The following is a 17,466-nucleotide window of genomic DNA, read 5'->3' on the forward strand; positions in this document are numbered from 1 at the left end:
CTTCTTCCTTGGAAACTGAATTCACTGAGAGGCAGATAAACATAGCTTTATCTTTTTTTCTTCTCTTCCAAGAAATTCCTCTGTCAAACTGCCTGTCAAAATGGCACACGACCCACTGGGCCTTACCACACTCAACAAATAATAAGCTCATTTTAAATTTTCCCATCACAGTTACTTCGGGAATTTTATTTGTGAATTATGCTCAGAACGGGGAAAAAATGTATTTTTGTCTTTCAAACTCTCATGTCTGCTTGTAACCCAGATACATTTTTGTCAAAACAAGCACACATACCCTCAAAAAAAACGCTCAGACTTATAGGTACTCTGTAAACAGGCAACATTGACCTCTCCGGAGCTAAAACAGGTTGATGGAGATCATTTGCTAAGCGCAATTCAAAGCTGTTTTTATAGCTGTCGCCTCAGTTGAAAACTAGAAAATTTTTCTTTACTAAATAGGCTAAGGGTTAAACTAATGTCAGCAATAAACACATTTCCGGACATCCGGTTTGATCTGAACCAGCACCTTAAATAAAATTGAGTGCTGTGTGCTTAAAACCCAAGAGGAGTTACTTGATTATAAAATAATCTTGATTAGAGTTTTTCACCCTTGATTACTTCACAGTAAGAGTGGAAGAGAAAACACAGTAAACACAGACAAGGGCCGAATGCAAATTCAAAAGCTTTAACACATTTTGAAACGGACAGACTTGTTTACAAACAAAAACAGCAATGCTATGCAAAAATATGCAAAACTAGCATATTAGCACATTTTCAGCGAAAGCACACTTGACAAGAAAGCCTCAGGGGGTTTAGTTATAACCTACTGATAAACTAAGGCTCTTTAGGGCTCACCAAGTCATTAATAAATGTTTGGCTTTACTGTATCAAACCATCACAAATATTTGTTGGCATTACATTAAATCAGATGCAGTACTGTATATTAGATAAACGAAATAAAATGGATCTAAAGGTTTACTGTTTACTGACAAACATTATACTATATTACAACATATCCATAGCTTCAGGTATACAGTCCTGAATCATGAAAATCCTATTGGAGTAATGGCGTACGTACACGCTTACTGCACATTAATGCGACACAAAGCTGAGTGTGGCTGGACAGCGATCTTCCTGACAATTCATAACACTTCAATATATTGCCAGGGGCCGAGGGGATTTATTTTGTGTTGGCTGTATCTGCTGTTGACTCTCAAAGATGCATATCTGTGGGCTTGCAATATATAAACCATCACAAGGACCATGGTTTTAGCTACAAATTCTCTTTAAAGTACTACTGAAGCAAAACATCACCTATAAATTGGAGGCCTGAGAGTGAATGTTCATTTTTGGTGAACTGTCCCTTTAAAAGAAAAACACCACCGTTTTTCAATATTTTACTATGTTTTTACCTCAACTTAGATTAATTAATACATACCTAGGGCCCTATAATTTCCGCGATCACGGAATCGCGGACGGAATCACGGAATTGGCTAATTAACACGGAATCTAGTATTAACGCGGAATTTTGCGGAATTTTACATTTTTTGAATAAAATTATGTTTTTGTATGGGAGACGAACGTATGTCTGGGGGAAATTCAGACCGGGAAAGTAAATCTGGGCGACACGCCCCCTCCCGTCGTTTCAGACCCCCTCCAAAACACTGAAACCATGGTGAAGCGGCTCTCCATGACTCTGCTTTCGTCAGCGAAAAAATTAAGAAATTCGACGCTAAGCACTTGGTTCCGAGCAGGTCTCACATGACTTTTATGTGACCGGAGAACTGTTATTTTGGAAGTTTTGTCAACACTCTGTTCACGGTGAGCGCAAAGATACATGCACTCTCTCATCCACGTCTGTCTCACTGTAGCCTACCTCTCTCACGTGCAGCTCACGCATCTGTCCGAAGTGCGAACACAAATCCTCATGTATTTGTTCAGTTTTATGCATTTCAAGCGAGCTGAGGCAAACTAACTATCCCTCGCATTTAAAATATAATCATCTGCATCATGGTGCCGCTCTCCGTCTCTCTTTCGCTCGCACGTGCAAAGAGCTGCGTGCTCATGCTTTCCTAAGTCAGATCACTATCCTGTGTATATTTGTAAAGTTATATGCATTTCAAGCGATTATGTATAAAATATGGATCGCGTTCCGCTGGATTGATGTGTTTTAAGGCACTTCTGAAGGCACCACTGCTTTGACACGTTGTTGTAGCCTCCTGCAACAACACTAAACAATGCATTGAATTGAGTTGTGTGTGCGCGCGGGTGTGTATGTGCTTGTGTAAATGCATCTTTTATAGTCATTAAGTAATCCTGTTATCCAGTTTTTCCCTAAATCATTTACATTTTAATCATTAACATTAAAGGCACACTCTTTTATGACTAAAATAACAGTAAAGGATAAAAAATATAATTGCCAAAAATTAAAACGGATAAAACGGAATTTGAAAAATTAAAACGGAGAAAACGGAATTTGGGAAAAAATAAAACGGAATTTGGGAAAAAATAAAACGGATTTTATAGGGCCCTACATACCTTTTATTTCAATGCGTGCACTTTTAATCTTTGTACAGTGCCTTGTGAATGTGTTAGCATTTAGCCTAGCCCCATTCGTTCCCTTTGGATCCAAAAAGGAATGAATTTAAAAGCCACCAAACACTTCAATGTTTTCACTATTTAAAGACTGTTACATGAGTAGTTACAAGAGTAAGTATGGTGGCACAAAATAAAACCTTTGTTTGGAACCATAGGAATGAATGGGGCTAGGCTAAATGCTAACACATTCAAAAAGCGCTGTACAAAGATTAAAAGTGCACGCGTTGAAAAAAGATAGGTATGTATTAATTCATCTAACTTGAGGTAAGAACATAGTAAAATATTTTAAAAAACTGTGGTGTTTTCTTTTAAATCTGTTCTATGATAACAATCAGGATGCAAAATACCTGTAAACCATCTGAATGATTAACTATTAACAAAATTCATGTAGTACAAGAGCTGAGAAAAGACTTATTTATTCATTCCTATTAATGCTTCCCAACATTCTAGTAACTATGGTAATATTCATGGTGAGGACCAGTTAATCAATACACAAATTGATCTATACACATGTTGGGGGAAAGGCAATTGGGCATCTTCAATTCACCTAAACTGCACATTTTTTGGTCTGTGGGAGAAAACTGGAGTACCAGGAGTAAACCCACATTTACACAAGGGATAGCATGCAAACTCCACACAAAAAGGCATCCCGAGTCCCGACCCACCTGGGCCTCAAACCGGGGACCTTCTTGCAGTGCCGGCCGAGAAAACACTTGTGTATAACATTTAACAGATCTCATTTTTTACAGAAGACTCCTGCTAACTGGTCATTGGATACATTTTTGCCAGAATTGGTAAAGCACTAAAAGTATAAGCACTAAAAATGTATTTATAAATATATAAAAGCAAGCTTTCTTAAGCTCAAAAACACAAATCTCAAACAGAATCTGCTTCAGTGACTAAACATTGCATTAAAAAGGTTCCTGAAAAAATTACACAATTGTCACGGTCGATTGACTCCACACACAACACATTTTTCTTACCATCTGACCAAATTCATGGAGGGAATATAAAAAAAGGACCAAGCTGTGAGCCACTGTGAGGGAAAATGCCCCTTAAAGGTTTTGCGCTATCTTCAGCAATTTAAAGGACAAACGAGAGGCACGCTTCGACGGACCGCAGTGTGATTCATCTTTATCAGTAAACCACATCAAACTCAGACCGAGCATCTACTGCCGGACACCACAGGGACGCCAGAATGTCAACAACTGACTTACAAACAAAATGCCTCACTTCCCCCCAAAATATCGTACCATCTGCCATTTCAAGTCCATAGTCGTTGCGTCCCACCTCTGCACTTAATAATTACTGACCTGAGGCTAAAATCATCAGGAAATACGCTTATCTCAAACACAGCAGTTTTTTAGCTAACAGGAAATAAAAAAATCTGCAAGAAAATATGTTATCTGTAAAGTGGCAATCATGTTGTAAGCAGGTATAGGCCTAAATGTCACACTTTCAAAGGTTTCGGGGTGCACATTTATCTTTTTCTGTCAAGGAATGTTTGAACGATTTTTAACTTTCAATGTTGTGTGACATTCAGCAATAAACTACAAGATGAGGCACGTTTTTAGATATGATATGAAGCAGGGCACATCAACGATAGCAATAATGATGCTGATAATGTAAATAGTAAGTTTCAACAAAGGCATCAAAACCGCAGAATTCATTAAATGTCTGTAAAACCGTGCAATAAGGTACAAGAGTCTAAAGGCCAAAGTACGGTCGATTTTTTACGCGTCTACGAGGGTCCACGTGCAGTGTGCGTGATGCAATACTGTACGCGCACCACCGGATTTCCATGAATTCCAAACTGAATGTCAGAATGGGATAGAAAGGAGATTTAAGCAATTTTGAGCGTGGTATGGTTGTTGGTGCTAGACGGGCCGGTCTAAGTATTTCACAATCTGCTCAGTTACTGGGATTTTCACGCACAACCATTTCTAGGGTTTACAAAGAATGGTGTGAAAAGGAAAAAACATCCAGTATGTGGCAGTCCTATGGGCAAAAATGCCTTGTTGATGCTAGAGGTCAGAGGAGAATGGGCCGACTGATTCAAGCTGATAGAAGAGCAACTTTGACTGAAATAGCCACTCGTTACAACCGAGGTATGCAGCAAAGCATTTGTGAAGCCACAACACGCACAACCTTGAGGTGGATGGGCTACAACAGCAGAAGACCCCACCGGGTAACACTCATCTCCACTACAAATAGGAAAGAGGGGTTACAATTTCCACAAGCTCACAAAAATTGGACAGTTGAAGACTGAAAAAATGTTGCCTGGTCTGATGAGTCTCGATTTCTGTTGAGACATTCAGATGGTAGAGTCAGAATTTGGCTTAAACAGAATGAGAACATGGATCCATCATGCCTTGTTTCCACTGTACAGGCTGCTGGTGGTGGCGTAATGGTGTGGGGGATGTTTTCTTGGCACACTTTAGGCCCCATAGTGCCAATTGGGCATTGTTTAAATGCTACTGCATACCTGAGCATTGTTTCTGAACATGTCCAAACCTTTATGACCACCATGTACCCATCCTCTGATGGCTACTTCCAGCAGGATAATGCACCATGTCACAAAGCTTGAATCATTTCAAATTGGTTTCTTGAATATGACAATAAGTTCACTGTACTAAAATGGCCCTCACAGTCACCAGATCTCAACCCAATAGAGCATCTTTGGGATGTGGTGGAATGGGAGCTTCGTGCCCTTGATGTGCATCCCACAAATCTCCATCAACTGCAAGATGCTATCCTATCAATATGGGCCAACATTTCTAAAGAATGCTTTCAGCACCTTGTTGAATCAATGCCACGTAGAATTAAGGCAGTTCTGAAGGCAAAAGAGGGTCAAACACAGTATTAGAACGGTGTTCCTAATAATCCTTTAGGTGAGTGTATATTTTTCAAACAAGTAATATATTTCATTTATGTAACTTATTTATGGTTTTCTTGCAAAATTGCAGTCTTAGATCTTACAATGGCTTAAAATGTGGCTTATGCAATCAGAAATAAGAGAACCATCTATAATATGTGTCTTTTTAAACAGTTTTTTCCACTGTCTGACTTCATTCGATCAAAAACAGTTTTCTAAATGGCTTTGACAGCATTGCATTTCTGATAGGTACACTTCTCACAAGTAGCACTTTTGTCAAGATCTGGCTGTGCAGCACTCCAACGACCGCCCCGTGAAATCAATCACGGGCAAACAGCAGCTGATCTATCTGCAGTTGATAGGATTATCCGCAAGTGACGAGAATCTCTCAATCAACCGGTGTGAACCGGGCTGGTGGACCCATGTCAATGTCCGACCTGTACTACATCTGTCAGAGGCTTGAAATCTTCCACACCAGAGGAGCTGTCAATACCATGATCGTAGAGAGCAGAGTAATAGCCATAGGGGACTAACCATGAGGGTGTTGATGCTATAAGGCCATTCTGCGATTTGGTGCTGATTTTTAGATAATCTAATTCAATTGTCATTGGTCTGGCCCTTTTCTCAGTGCTGAAACATTAAAGAATGTAGTTCACTGGGCTTCAGCAAAGCTTCGATTAGATCACAGCGCTGCTAGGAGTGCCCTGTGTTACAACTAGAGCTGCAACAACTAATCAATAAAATCGGTAAAAATCGATTATGACATTCGTTGTCAACAAATTTCATTATCGATTAGTTTGTCCGTGACCTCACATGCTCCCGCACCACCTTTGGCCAACATGCACACGCATCAGGTGCTGTTTCTTCATTCAGCGGGAGCTGCCTGCTCAAAGTCAGACACGTTTTATTCATGCAATACAAGCTGTGACAGCCTTCTCTCCACCTATTTATCTAATCTGAGGTACTGAACACAATGTTTTACATCTTTTCTGACTTATAGCGCGAACACTTATAGGGCCCTATCTTGCACCCAGCGCAATTGACTTTGTCAGTGACGCATGTATAATTTAGTATTTTGCGCTGGCGCACAGCGGGTTTTTCCCTTCACAGACGCACGTCGGCAAACTAGGGAATGAACTTGCGCTCCCTGGGCGGTTCAGCGCAAAAAAGGAGGCGTGATCCGGCGCAAACCATCTCTTATGCTATTTTGCAGTTTCAAAAAACAATTGCGCTACTAACCAAAAAAAACTAGTGTAAAGTCAGTGGCGCGTTGCGCGTAGTTCATTATGCTATTTTAGGGGCGCATGCTTGACAATAATGTATAGCGTGCACAACGCGCATTGCTTATCTAATCTACACAGATGCAACAGTTATTTTTGCAAATAATAAATTGTTACAATAAAAAATATTAATAGCTTCATGAGATAAGGGAAATCATTAAATCATAAATTGTTACAATAAAAAATATTAATACATGAGATAAGGGAAATCATTGTGGTGAAGATTGTGGTGATAGTTTTTATTTATTTTGTGTGGCAGCGTTAAACAATTATCATGCAAATAACGATTAAAATATTTTCATAAGTTTGTTGTGTGGCTGTATTACGTTTATTTAATCTAAATAATAATTAAAATGTTTTCATAAGAAACCTTCATGTATGTGAACTTGATTTGTAAGTGTACTTTGGGGTTGAACCTTGCTTGCGTTTCTTGTGTCCGATTTCAAAGCCCCCAAAGCCTTTCAGCGGTGAGGGTGGACGCAGCGATGTCCTCCTGTGTGGCCGGCGTGCCCGATTTATGCTGGCAAGCTTGGGATCCCCCCGTCTCCTGACATCATTGTAGTGCTTGGCGCAGCTGATGAGACAATTGCAGCTATTTCCTCTCAGGCCTGTTTAACCGACGCTGATTTGGGCGGGTTTCTCCCATCCCCATACAAAACAACTTCTCTGTCTTTCACTGTTCTTACAAGAACGTCGGTCTCCTCGGCTGTGAACCGCTCCTGGCGTGCGCCTGTCAAATCCGTCATAATAATAGCAACTCGCCATGGAACTTGCGCCCTTGCGTTTAAAGGGAATGATGGAGAGCGTTCTGATTGGTTTATTTGACGTTACGCCCAAACCACACCTATGAATAATGAACCTACTTCAGACCAACCCCTTATTGATTTGCGCCCGGCGCAAGACTTATTTCTCCCGCCGGGAAAATAGCAACAGCGCCCAAGATCCGCCCACAAAGTCACTTGCGCTTTGCGCTTCGGACTTGCGTTTCAGATCGTTAAAATAGGGCCCATAGTGCTCTTCCACCGTGCAATATAGTTCTCATTTTTTATCTGCTTAAAAAATTGCCAGGTTTTATTTTGTGCCACCATACTTACTCGTATAACTACTTATGTAACAGTTTTTAAAAAGAAAAAACATGGAAGTGTTTGGAGGCTTCTAAATTCATCCCTGTTTGGATCCTAAGGAATGAATGGGGCTTGGCTACATGCTAACACATTCACGATGCGCTGTACAAAAATTAAGTGCACGAATTAAAAAAAGATAGGTATGTATTAATTAGTCTAAAATGAGGTAAGAACATACCAAAATATTGAAAAACGGTAGTGTTTTCCTTTAAGATGATGATATGTAAAGGGCATACAGTATTTGCAATATCACATTAGAACCACCACTAAACTCAACCCAGACTTTTTTCAAAGGTAAATAAAAAGGTTTCATTTAAAGGTGATAAGCTCCGCAAAACATTCTACTAACAGGTCGCTGACTGAAAATTGCACATGACAAAGGTGATGGAATGCATTATCACCCCTAATTTAACACCCTGTAAGAATAAAGGAAGATGAGGAGGATAAAGGAGATGATGTGCAGTAAATTTGACCCCGCAGATGTAAAAGGGACAGCATCCCATTAACACCTGTTTGAGATGCTGAGACACTTTGGTTCCGTCCATGTCTTGTCGCCTAGACAGATTGATGTCAGCGAGTTTCCAAAACTGCACTGCGAAGGGGAAGAACACGCTGGTGCTGAACAGACACTTGTCCCCAAACATTCATGACTGCCAAAGCCAGAGGAGGATGAATAACACAAAGCAAGAATGCAGTGCATCTGTTTACAGACCTTTCAAAAACCACATAAGATTAATTACACTGCGCCTCCACAAATAATCAATTAATGCCAACAACCATTTTAGTGCCGGCCGATATATTGAATTATTGCTGTATGTTTGATTTACTGGCGATATGAAAATAAGCAACAATTTTACTGCTTTGGCCATCATTACGATACCCAAAGGTTATGCAATAATTACATAATGTGAACCACAGTGTTGAAAACACACCTAGATCGATACTTTACTTGGATTATGCCATTTTAATCCAATTGGTTGCGTGTTATAATGGACAAATCCCTATTTAATTTCATGTATTTTCGGCCAATACGAACATTATGTAACTTTTACTCTTGTAGTAGATTCTTCAACATGAACACACCGTGCACCCAGAGCCAATATTTCACATCGTAACAGATCAAATGTTTTTGCATTGTCCTCTACGGGACAAGAGGAACGTCCAAGTACAGTACATTCAGGCATTTCGTTCTCGGGTTTGTCCGACCCCCCACGTTCTCTTTGAAAACAGGACATTGTTAAAACAGAAACATGTTGCTTTTGGCATGAGAGGCTGCTCTCTCCCAGCATACAACGGGGCCTGCAATTAGCATGGCCGGCTCCCCAGAACAAATATTCTCCACTGTAATCCTGCCAAGGCAGCAGAGACACAGCTCTACTGGAAGAATGCTTGGCATTTCCTTTAATGTGCTTTGGCCGAGCTGGGTCAAAGCAAACTAACAGTAACGGCAAAACAGAGTCTCTCCGAACAAAACTTCCTCTTGTGTCTCACTTTCTCTCTTAAACACGCACAAGCTTTCTCTATACAAAGAAGAACTCTCACCCTTGTATCATATTTCCATCCTTTTGCCACATTCTTTTACCTGCTACTATTAGCTACAAGATTTCTTTCAAATCTGAAATCTTTTCTTGTACATACATTTAATAAAATAACCTTGGCACCGGTTAGTATATGAAATAAATGATGTGAAAACAATCTACTGTATACAATTATGCATTTGTGCAGTTTTAAGTGCATCTCAAATACTTTTGGGGCCACTGTATGCGTAATGACGCTATAAAAACCCTTGGCAAAATACCAAGTTATATCTTTTCAAGAGACTGTTTCTAAAAGTAGTGCATCCATCCACTTACCAAATGACGGCAACCTGCACGTCAGAAGGCTATACTGGATCACTGGAAGACTACCATTCACCTCCATGTTAATGTCAAATACAGGTTCTCTGAAAGAGTTCCAGCATACTCTCTTACTGCCTCACTGCTGTTTGGCCCAGTCATTTATTTCACAATGACAGTAAAATTGCCTTGAATAGCCTGAACCCACACATTCAGAGGTGTACTCGAATATTGAATCTTTCACTCTAAAAACACTGGATTGTTATAACCCATGGTTGGGTAAAATATAGACAAACCCATCTGTTTAAACGAACCTACTGTAGAAAATGTCTTATATTTGACCAAAGACGGGTTAAAACAAGTGTTTGCACACAAAAACCTGAAAACACACCCATGCCCTTACTTCACAAAATACATGATGTACTGTACAGTGTTTATGTTTATGGTATTCAATGTAATGTGTACGGTCATGGAGTTAACCTCCTAAGACCCGAGCTTTGGTTTGTCTTTTTTCAGATTTCTTCCAGCTATTTTGGGGTTAGGAAGAACCAATAAATATAATAACCAAATATTTTTCTTAGAACATGAAGCAGTGTAATTGTCCACATTTGTGTACAACAGGTTCATTTGTGTACAACAGGTTCAAGTTACACAGAATTAAGTATTATGGTGCAAACAACATAAAAATTTGATGTCCATGTATGTGGACATCTAGGTCTTAGGAGGTTAAACCACTAACGCGATTCGATTTCTCCTCATTTCACCCTCATGCTTTTCTCAAAGAGTGTTCAATGCGCTGCCTTATATATACACCATCTCTGGGTTTGTTGAATACATTTCACTATATATCATATCTTCAAGACTAATATTTACCTACAAACAGATCCACAGACTCTGTTGAGCTCTACCTCATGCTGGTACTCAGCAGTTCAGTATTAAGATCCAAAACTGAAAATTCTGTCATCATTTACTCACCCTCAAGTTGTTACAGACCTGTATACATTTCTTGGTGTTTCTCAATGGTGCTTCTGTTTTTTGCTTTATTACAAATATCTTTCTGTGTTGAGCAAAGATATTTTTAATTTGTAAAACATTTTGCTTTATGCGGTAACCTCAATGATATCCCAGTGATTAATTCCTTAAAGAAAAACACCAACTTTTTTCAAAATTTTACTATGTTCTTACCTCAACTTAGATGAATTAATACATAGCTATCTTTATTCAATGCACAGTGCGCTTAATCTTTGTAAAATGTGTTGTGAATGTGTTAGCATTTAGCCTAGCCCCATTCATTCCTTACCATGGGTTCACACCATCCGCGTTTGAGGCGTCAAATTCGTGTCTACTGCGTCTACTTTGCCGCTTGAACAGTTTGAGTTTACTAGCTTCATTAGCGTGTGAAAGCCGCACGTGAAATTTTAGTCATCGGGACATTCACACGGAAATTCGCGTCATGGGAGGGGCTTCTGCGACTCTGCTCGCTTCCTGTAATCACGTCACTACTAGAGCAAGCTCCTGATTGGTTAACGCATTGCGTTTTTCCGCCAAATTTCAAGTTTTTCAACTCGCGCGTTTGCCGCGGCAACGCTGAATTCGCGCCTTTCGCATGAACTAGACGCGCAAATGAGGCGGAATCACGTCTACTGCGCCGCGTTAAATGCCTCGTTCACACTGTGAGACCTCCAGACGCATGTCAACGCGTCTTCACATTGACTTAACATTGAAAATACTCGCACTTGAAGCCTTTACCACGGCTGGTGTGAACGCAGCATTAGAATCCAAACAGGGATGAATTTAGATGCCACCAAACACTTCCATGTTTTCCCTATTTAAAGACTGTTACATGAGTAGTTACACGAGTAAGTATGTTGGCACAAAATAAAACGTGGCAATTTTTTTAAGCGGATAAAAATGAAAACTAAATTGTATGGCGGAAGAGCGCTTAGTTTGCAGCACTTCAACCTCAGCGCGCAGTAACATCATCACTCTCACTCAAACTTTTGTCAATATTACTGCGCCCGGGGTCAAAATGCTGCAAACTTACTCGTGTAACTACTCATGTAACAGTCTTTAAATTGGGAAAACATTGAAGTGTTTGGTGGCTTCTAAATTCATCCCTGTTTGGATCCTAAGGAATGAATGGGGCTAGGCTAAATGCTAACACATTCACAACGCGTCGTACGAAGTTTAAGTGCACGCATTGATGTATTAATTCGTCAAGTTGAGGTAAGAACATAGTAAAATATTGAAAAACGGTGGTGTTTTCCTTTAATGTTTTCACTTTTCCATCCAATCTGGTACTGATTTACAGTTCAGGTATATTTTTACACCAACCAAAAATCTACTTAAACATCAAAGGTCAACATATTATTACAGTTTTATTGAAGATTGATTTCCTGTAGTAGCAACGGTAGCCAAGAATACGAATGTCATTAGGGAACCTCGGAGAGGGCAGCACAGCACTATTATCAATCTCCATTGCCCTTTCAGAAAGCCCTCCTCGCAGATCCGGCTATAGAAATTCTGAGGTCACTGCACTTCTCAAACTGGAGCTTGTTTTGAATCGCTACTGATAATATCAATAGCACTTATCTATTCAACATTCACCCTCGCGTCTGCCAGCTTTCCGTACATGCAAAACACTGCACGGAAGGACTTTTTCTTGTCGAGCTGAATAGGGTGAACAACCTTAGAGGTCGAGGCCGTATTTCAGCTGATTCGGATTTGGTTGCATGTGCAGTAGTTTAAACAACACAGTTTCGTATCTATCCCCCCGGCAAAAGCACTGAAACAGAAGGGAGTGGGATTACGAGATGGAGTTTAATCATATTACGGAGACGCTTCCACTTCTACGTGACAGAAGCAATTGTTTAATGTAAAATCAATAAAATCTCACACCGTCTGCTGACTGTAGACACGAAAGATGGCCAGGTTGATGAATCACGACAGTAATGTTTTTCTCATGCAAATGATAACTCCCGAACGCATACCATTACAACAGCGCAAAACATGTGCCTTGGCCCACGTCCTCACCGCAGTGAACGCAAACAGATGTAGGAGATTGGAGAAAAAACAACCTGACGTAACAACTAGAATATCTAAGCAAAAATACCACCCATGGGTTTTAAAGAACATAATATTAAAAAAAACACATAATATGTCTTTGAGCTAGTATGTTTGTTTATTAAAGCAATAAGCCCCAAGAAGCAGTGGGTTACCAGTGCATTTTATAACAGCTAAGGGGCGTTGTTAGGCACAATGCGAAGCGGAGTGCTTAAAACCCCCTTAACTGTTATAAAATGCACTGTAACCCCAATGCTTTGCGGGGTTTATTGCGTTTATAAAACGGTTACTTCATATGCATAGCAGGGTTTCACAAAATGAAACACAAATAAGTTGTTATTATATTAGTACAAATATTACTCTTCCGCCAAACAAAGTAGTTCCTCAGAATCAAGTGTGGCTGCAACAGAGCTCCACTCTCAAGCAACACAGACGCAGAACAAGACACAATGAAAATATGATTAAAGACTGTGGTGTTTATTTATAAATCAACATTAATCTAAAATATACATTAACATTTATATCGTGCAACTGTTGAAGTGATGATCAAATATGCTTGGAAGCATGCATAACTCTTTCCCCGTCAGCGTTTTTTTTTTTAAGTTGCCACTCAGTTTTAGTTTAATGCCTTTATCTTTAAAAATTATCTTCTTTAAATAAACATAAAATATCAAATGAAAGAACAGACCATCCGCTTTCCAACAAAAAAACCCTGTTTCATCCTACCTTCATTTCTTCTCTTATCAGTTATCACCTCTCAAATTTTCAGCTAAAAGCGGAGATAATTCCAACTTTTGTAAGAGATCAGATTCAGAGCCATCGAAACGTACACGTCACGCTAAATCCACCACAACGCTGTTGTGTCGAGTGAATGCGTCAGTGTTTAAGTTAGGTAAGATTGCCATCTAGAGGGTATTAGCGGAAATATCAATTTAAGACAAAAACAACCCAGAGAACGTTTTCTCTTTATTGACGAGATGACTCAACAATATTTATTGACATTTATATTGCCATAATTCTGCAAATGTAGAAAAAAGAAAAAATGATTAAAGACTGTGGTGTTTATTTTCATAAATCAGTACGCAGCAACAGTGGCGCAGTGATGCGGTCTGAACCGTGGGTTTACCGGGGTATTTTATCACGGCTTAGAACGTGTTTTATCCAATCAGAATGAAGAACCAGAACGAGCCGTTTTATAATAATAATTTTAATACCGACAAATTTTTATAATATATTGTTGGAAGTGTAACAACACACATTTCTTCATCTCATTTATTATAACAAACGCTAGTAAATTAAACAGATTAAACCAAGGAAGTCTTTGAAAAAAACAAATAGCTACTCATTAAAAGAATTAGGTTTCTATTAGACACAACATTGTGACAACTTTACACATACAAGCAAAACACTATCCCAAAGTAGACACAACATCATAATAAACAAGTGACAACTGCAGCAGCTACTGTATAAACCACTAGTCAAAACAACATGACAGGCACTTATTAACAAAACAAAACAAAACAAGGGGTGATATTCAGAAAAATAGCCACCGCCCACTTCAGGGTCAACAAAAAGTACACCTGCCACAATAAAACAACAAGGGCCAGCAGCCGTTGCTATGACTGTAGTGATAACAAGCATGTATTTTTGTGCCTAATTGCCAGTGTGCCACCGGCACAGACTGAACGCACAGGCACGCTTCGAGAATGCAAGCAAGTATCCATCAGGGACCGCATTTTTCAACGCAACATTTGCATTCTGATAGCTCTAAAAGGAACCTTATCAGCCTCTAGTAAATCAGCGTGTTTGTTTGTTTAATCACAGGCTTCTGAAAAAGCCTGTCATATAAGCACGACGGGGCAAAGAAAAAGGGTGAAAATAGTCTTTTGCAACCCCCACTCTTTCCAACAAAAGAAAAGAATTAGAACAAACAACTATATAAAAAAAATTTAGCCTCGGGGATTTTAAACAAGAAGTTGTTATTCAGCGGCTTAGGGAAAGCAGAAAATATGCTCCTGTCTGAAGCTAGCAGGTCAAAGTGAAACTTTTGCTAAACATTTGTTTGGGTTTTGGAATTTATGGTGTAGCTTTAACTAGGACAGCAAAGTCGTGCTCGAAAACTGACGCCAACATAAAGCATTGACTATGGCTGACACACACATCTTTAATAATATCCATTTATCTAAATTAGTTCATAGGTTACATTGATGCTGAAAATGAGTGCTTGGATTGATTATTTCAGAGGATCTCAAAACTAATAAGGAAGCTTATTCCTATTAGGCATTAAAAAAAAATAAGTTTGGTTCTGGTTGGTTGTCAGTTTAGGTGATGGGTCGGTAGGGATTTTATTTTATTTTATTTTTATTTTTTTTCAGTGGCAGCAAGGGATAGGTAGGAAATTGTTACATTTTTAAATTGAATAGCGGATATATGAGGTGACTTTGGCTATATTGCATGTTTGTCTCACGCAGCGCAGCACGTCTCCACGGATTATCTCTTTTGTCATAATCAGGATTTGACATTAACTTTTTTGCTCACCAGCTAAAAGTGGCTAGTTTTTCAAAGTTACTAGCCACTCAGCATTTTCACTGGCCAAATTTTTGTTGCTGGTAAAATCAATTTTATATGATTAAACTTGACTTTGGCATCCTAAAATGACTTTAATTCGAGCAAATTAACTTGCTAAATTAGATGCAGACTGAATTTCAAATGCAGTCTGACTACCCAAATTAAGACAACATTTATTAGCTGGTATATAGCTGGTATATCAGTATAGATCATATCATATATTTAGGTGCATGAAAAACATGCTAGTAAGTAAGGCATAAATAGATTAACTTTGAATGAATATATTAAAAGTAGAGCAGGGGTGTAGAAGAAACACTAATTCTAAACTGAAAAGATAAACACAAAACCCATCGACAACCACTTTAAATATTTATTAACAACAGCAGTAAATACTGTCAAGAAATGTACATTAATTTTACTGTCAGCTAGTTTATGCATTTGTATTTTATAAGCTTGATCATGGTTTCTGATAAAAGTGATTTAAGACTTTTTAATGACAAATGTTGAGAGGGCATTATTGTAACATTAAAATGATGCGCAAACCTCTCAGCTGGCGGGTTTTCTTTGATTTCGTGTGCATTCAGGTATGCGCTGAATTTCTCTTCGCTCTTGCCCTGAGAGTTTGCACGCAATTTATATCTAATCAATCACTTCCATGCAATTGTTTTATCTTTCCCGAAGTGTGTATGCGCTCAGACTGCGTCCTCTTGTGCATTCGCAAATCCATCAGCTCTTGCGCGCTCTCTTGAAGGTGACGCTTTGGTCTCTTTGCATTGCGCTGGGTGCAGAGTGCTCATGGAAGTTGTCGCATTGCGTATTGTTTATCATTTCGCATAACTTTTAAGAAAACTACAATTAAAAAATTATATTCAACCTGGCAAAGTGGCTAGTGGGATTGGCTGTTTTACCCGCCACGGCCGAAATCTACCCGCATTTGGCGGGTGTTAATGTCAAGCCCTGGTCATAATACCATAAATTCAAATATTATAATTCACTTTCTGACCGCAAAAATGAGCCTTGGTTTGTCCTCTCTGGAAGAGAAAAGCCCACTTGCATATCGTTGTTCAGCTCGTCTTTTTTGGTCTGTAAGATACAACTTTCGGCGGGCGCAAAAGATTACGTTGCTGTGCACGAAAAAGCATCTCGAATGCACACCAAAAGTTACCAGTGCTTTTGTAAGTGACGACAACGATGTGTGAACGATTGTGTTAACGACCGTATAGCTGCCTTGTTTTTAGCATTGGTAGAGGACGTTGCATCGCGTGCTTTACAAAAACGGTGCTGTACTAAAAGGTAAATTATAGTTCGCCTCAAAGTTTTTTTTGTATTTATTTAATGTGTATTATTTCTTCCCCAAGCTCATAAAATAAATTTGGGTCGCACATAAATTGGCAGGGTCGGTCGGAAACCGGAACCAAACAAATTTTTTTCTTATGCCTTAGCAAAGTTAATTAGGGATAATTAGGTACGGTATGCCAGAAAACTGTATTACATTTTTGATATTCTGGTAAAATGAACAGCACAGCGCATGGGGACAAATAGCTTATTAAAAATCAAGCAATAGGAGATTCTTTAAAAAAATAAAAACGCCACAGTGACATCATCACTACGGCGGAGAAACATGTGCACGCACGTATGAGTCTGTTGTATTAGGGAGGCAGGGAGAGAACTAGCGAGAGATATAATGAGAAGAGAGATCGAAATAAAAGGTGTACCTTCAATCTTCTGCAGGGCCGTCTGACAGGCTTCCTGGCTGGCAAACTCGAATGGGTTGTTGCATGTTCGCACACTGTCACATTCACACTTCCCATCAATGATGTTACAGCCCGTAACCAGGTTTTCATTGCATGGCTCAAAGCCCAAGAGCTGGTCGTCATCCCAGTTTTCATCTGAACAGAAATGAGAAAGACACGTATATCAGTGTTGAAAGTCGTATTAATACGTTTCTAGATCAAACAATTTTAAGATTCAGAAACCAAACCGGTATCATTAAGCTTGTGGGTTCCAAAAGCCAAAAGGTCTTGTGTTGCTGGGGTAATGAGGGTGCTGAAAACTAGAATCCTTGGACCACATGACCAATTACATGTGAATCTGAGGTGCAAGGGGTGAGCCAGTGGCTCGGAAAC

The 17,466-nt window shown here is 39.3% G+C and overlaps 1 protein-coding gene across 2 annotated transcripts in view; it reads right to left on the reverse strand.

The window, feature by feature from the left end:
• Positions 1 to 17,466, reverse strand: part of LOC141362606 (cysteine-rich motor neuron 1 protein) — a 150,003-nt gene that overhangs the window by 116,765 nt on the left and 15,772 nt on the right. For both annotated transcript variants that reach the window (XM_073864907.1, XM_073864906.1), the window contains exon 2: positions 17,056 to 17,229. In XM_073864907.1, the coding sequence (XP_073721008.1) occupies positions 17,056 to 17,229 (174 nt within the window). The remainder of the gene's footprint in view (positions 1 to 17,055; positions 17,230 to 17,466) is intronic.

Source organism: Misgurnus anguillicaudatus, unplaced genomic scaffold, assembly GCF_027580225.2.
Source record: "Misgurnus anguillicaudatus unplaced genomic scaffold, ASM2758022v2 HiC_scaffold_28, whole genome shotgun sequence".
NCBI lineage: Eukaryota > Metazoa > Chordata > Actinopteri > Cypriniformes > Cobitidae > Misgurnus > Misgurnus anguillicaudatus.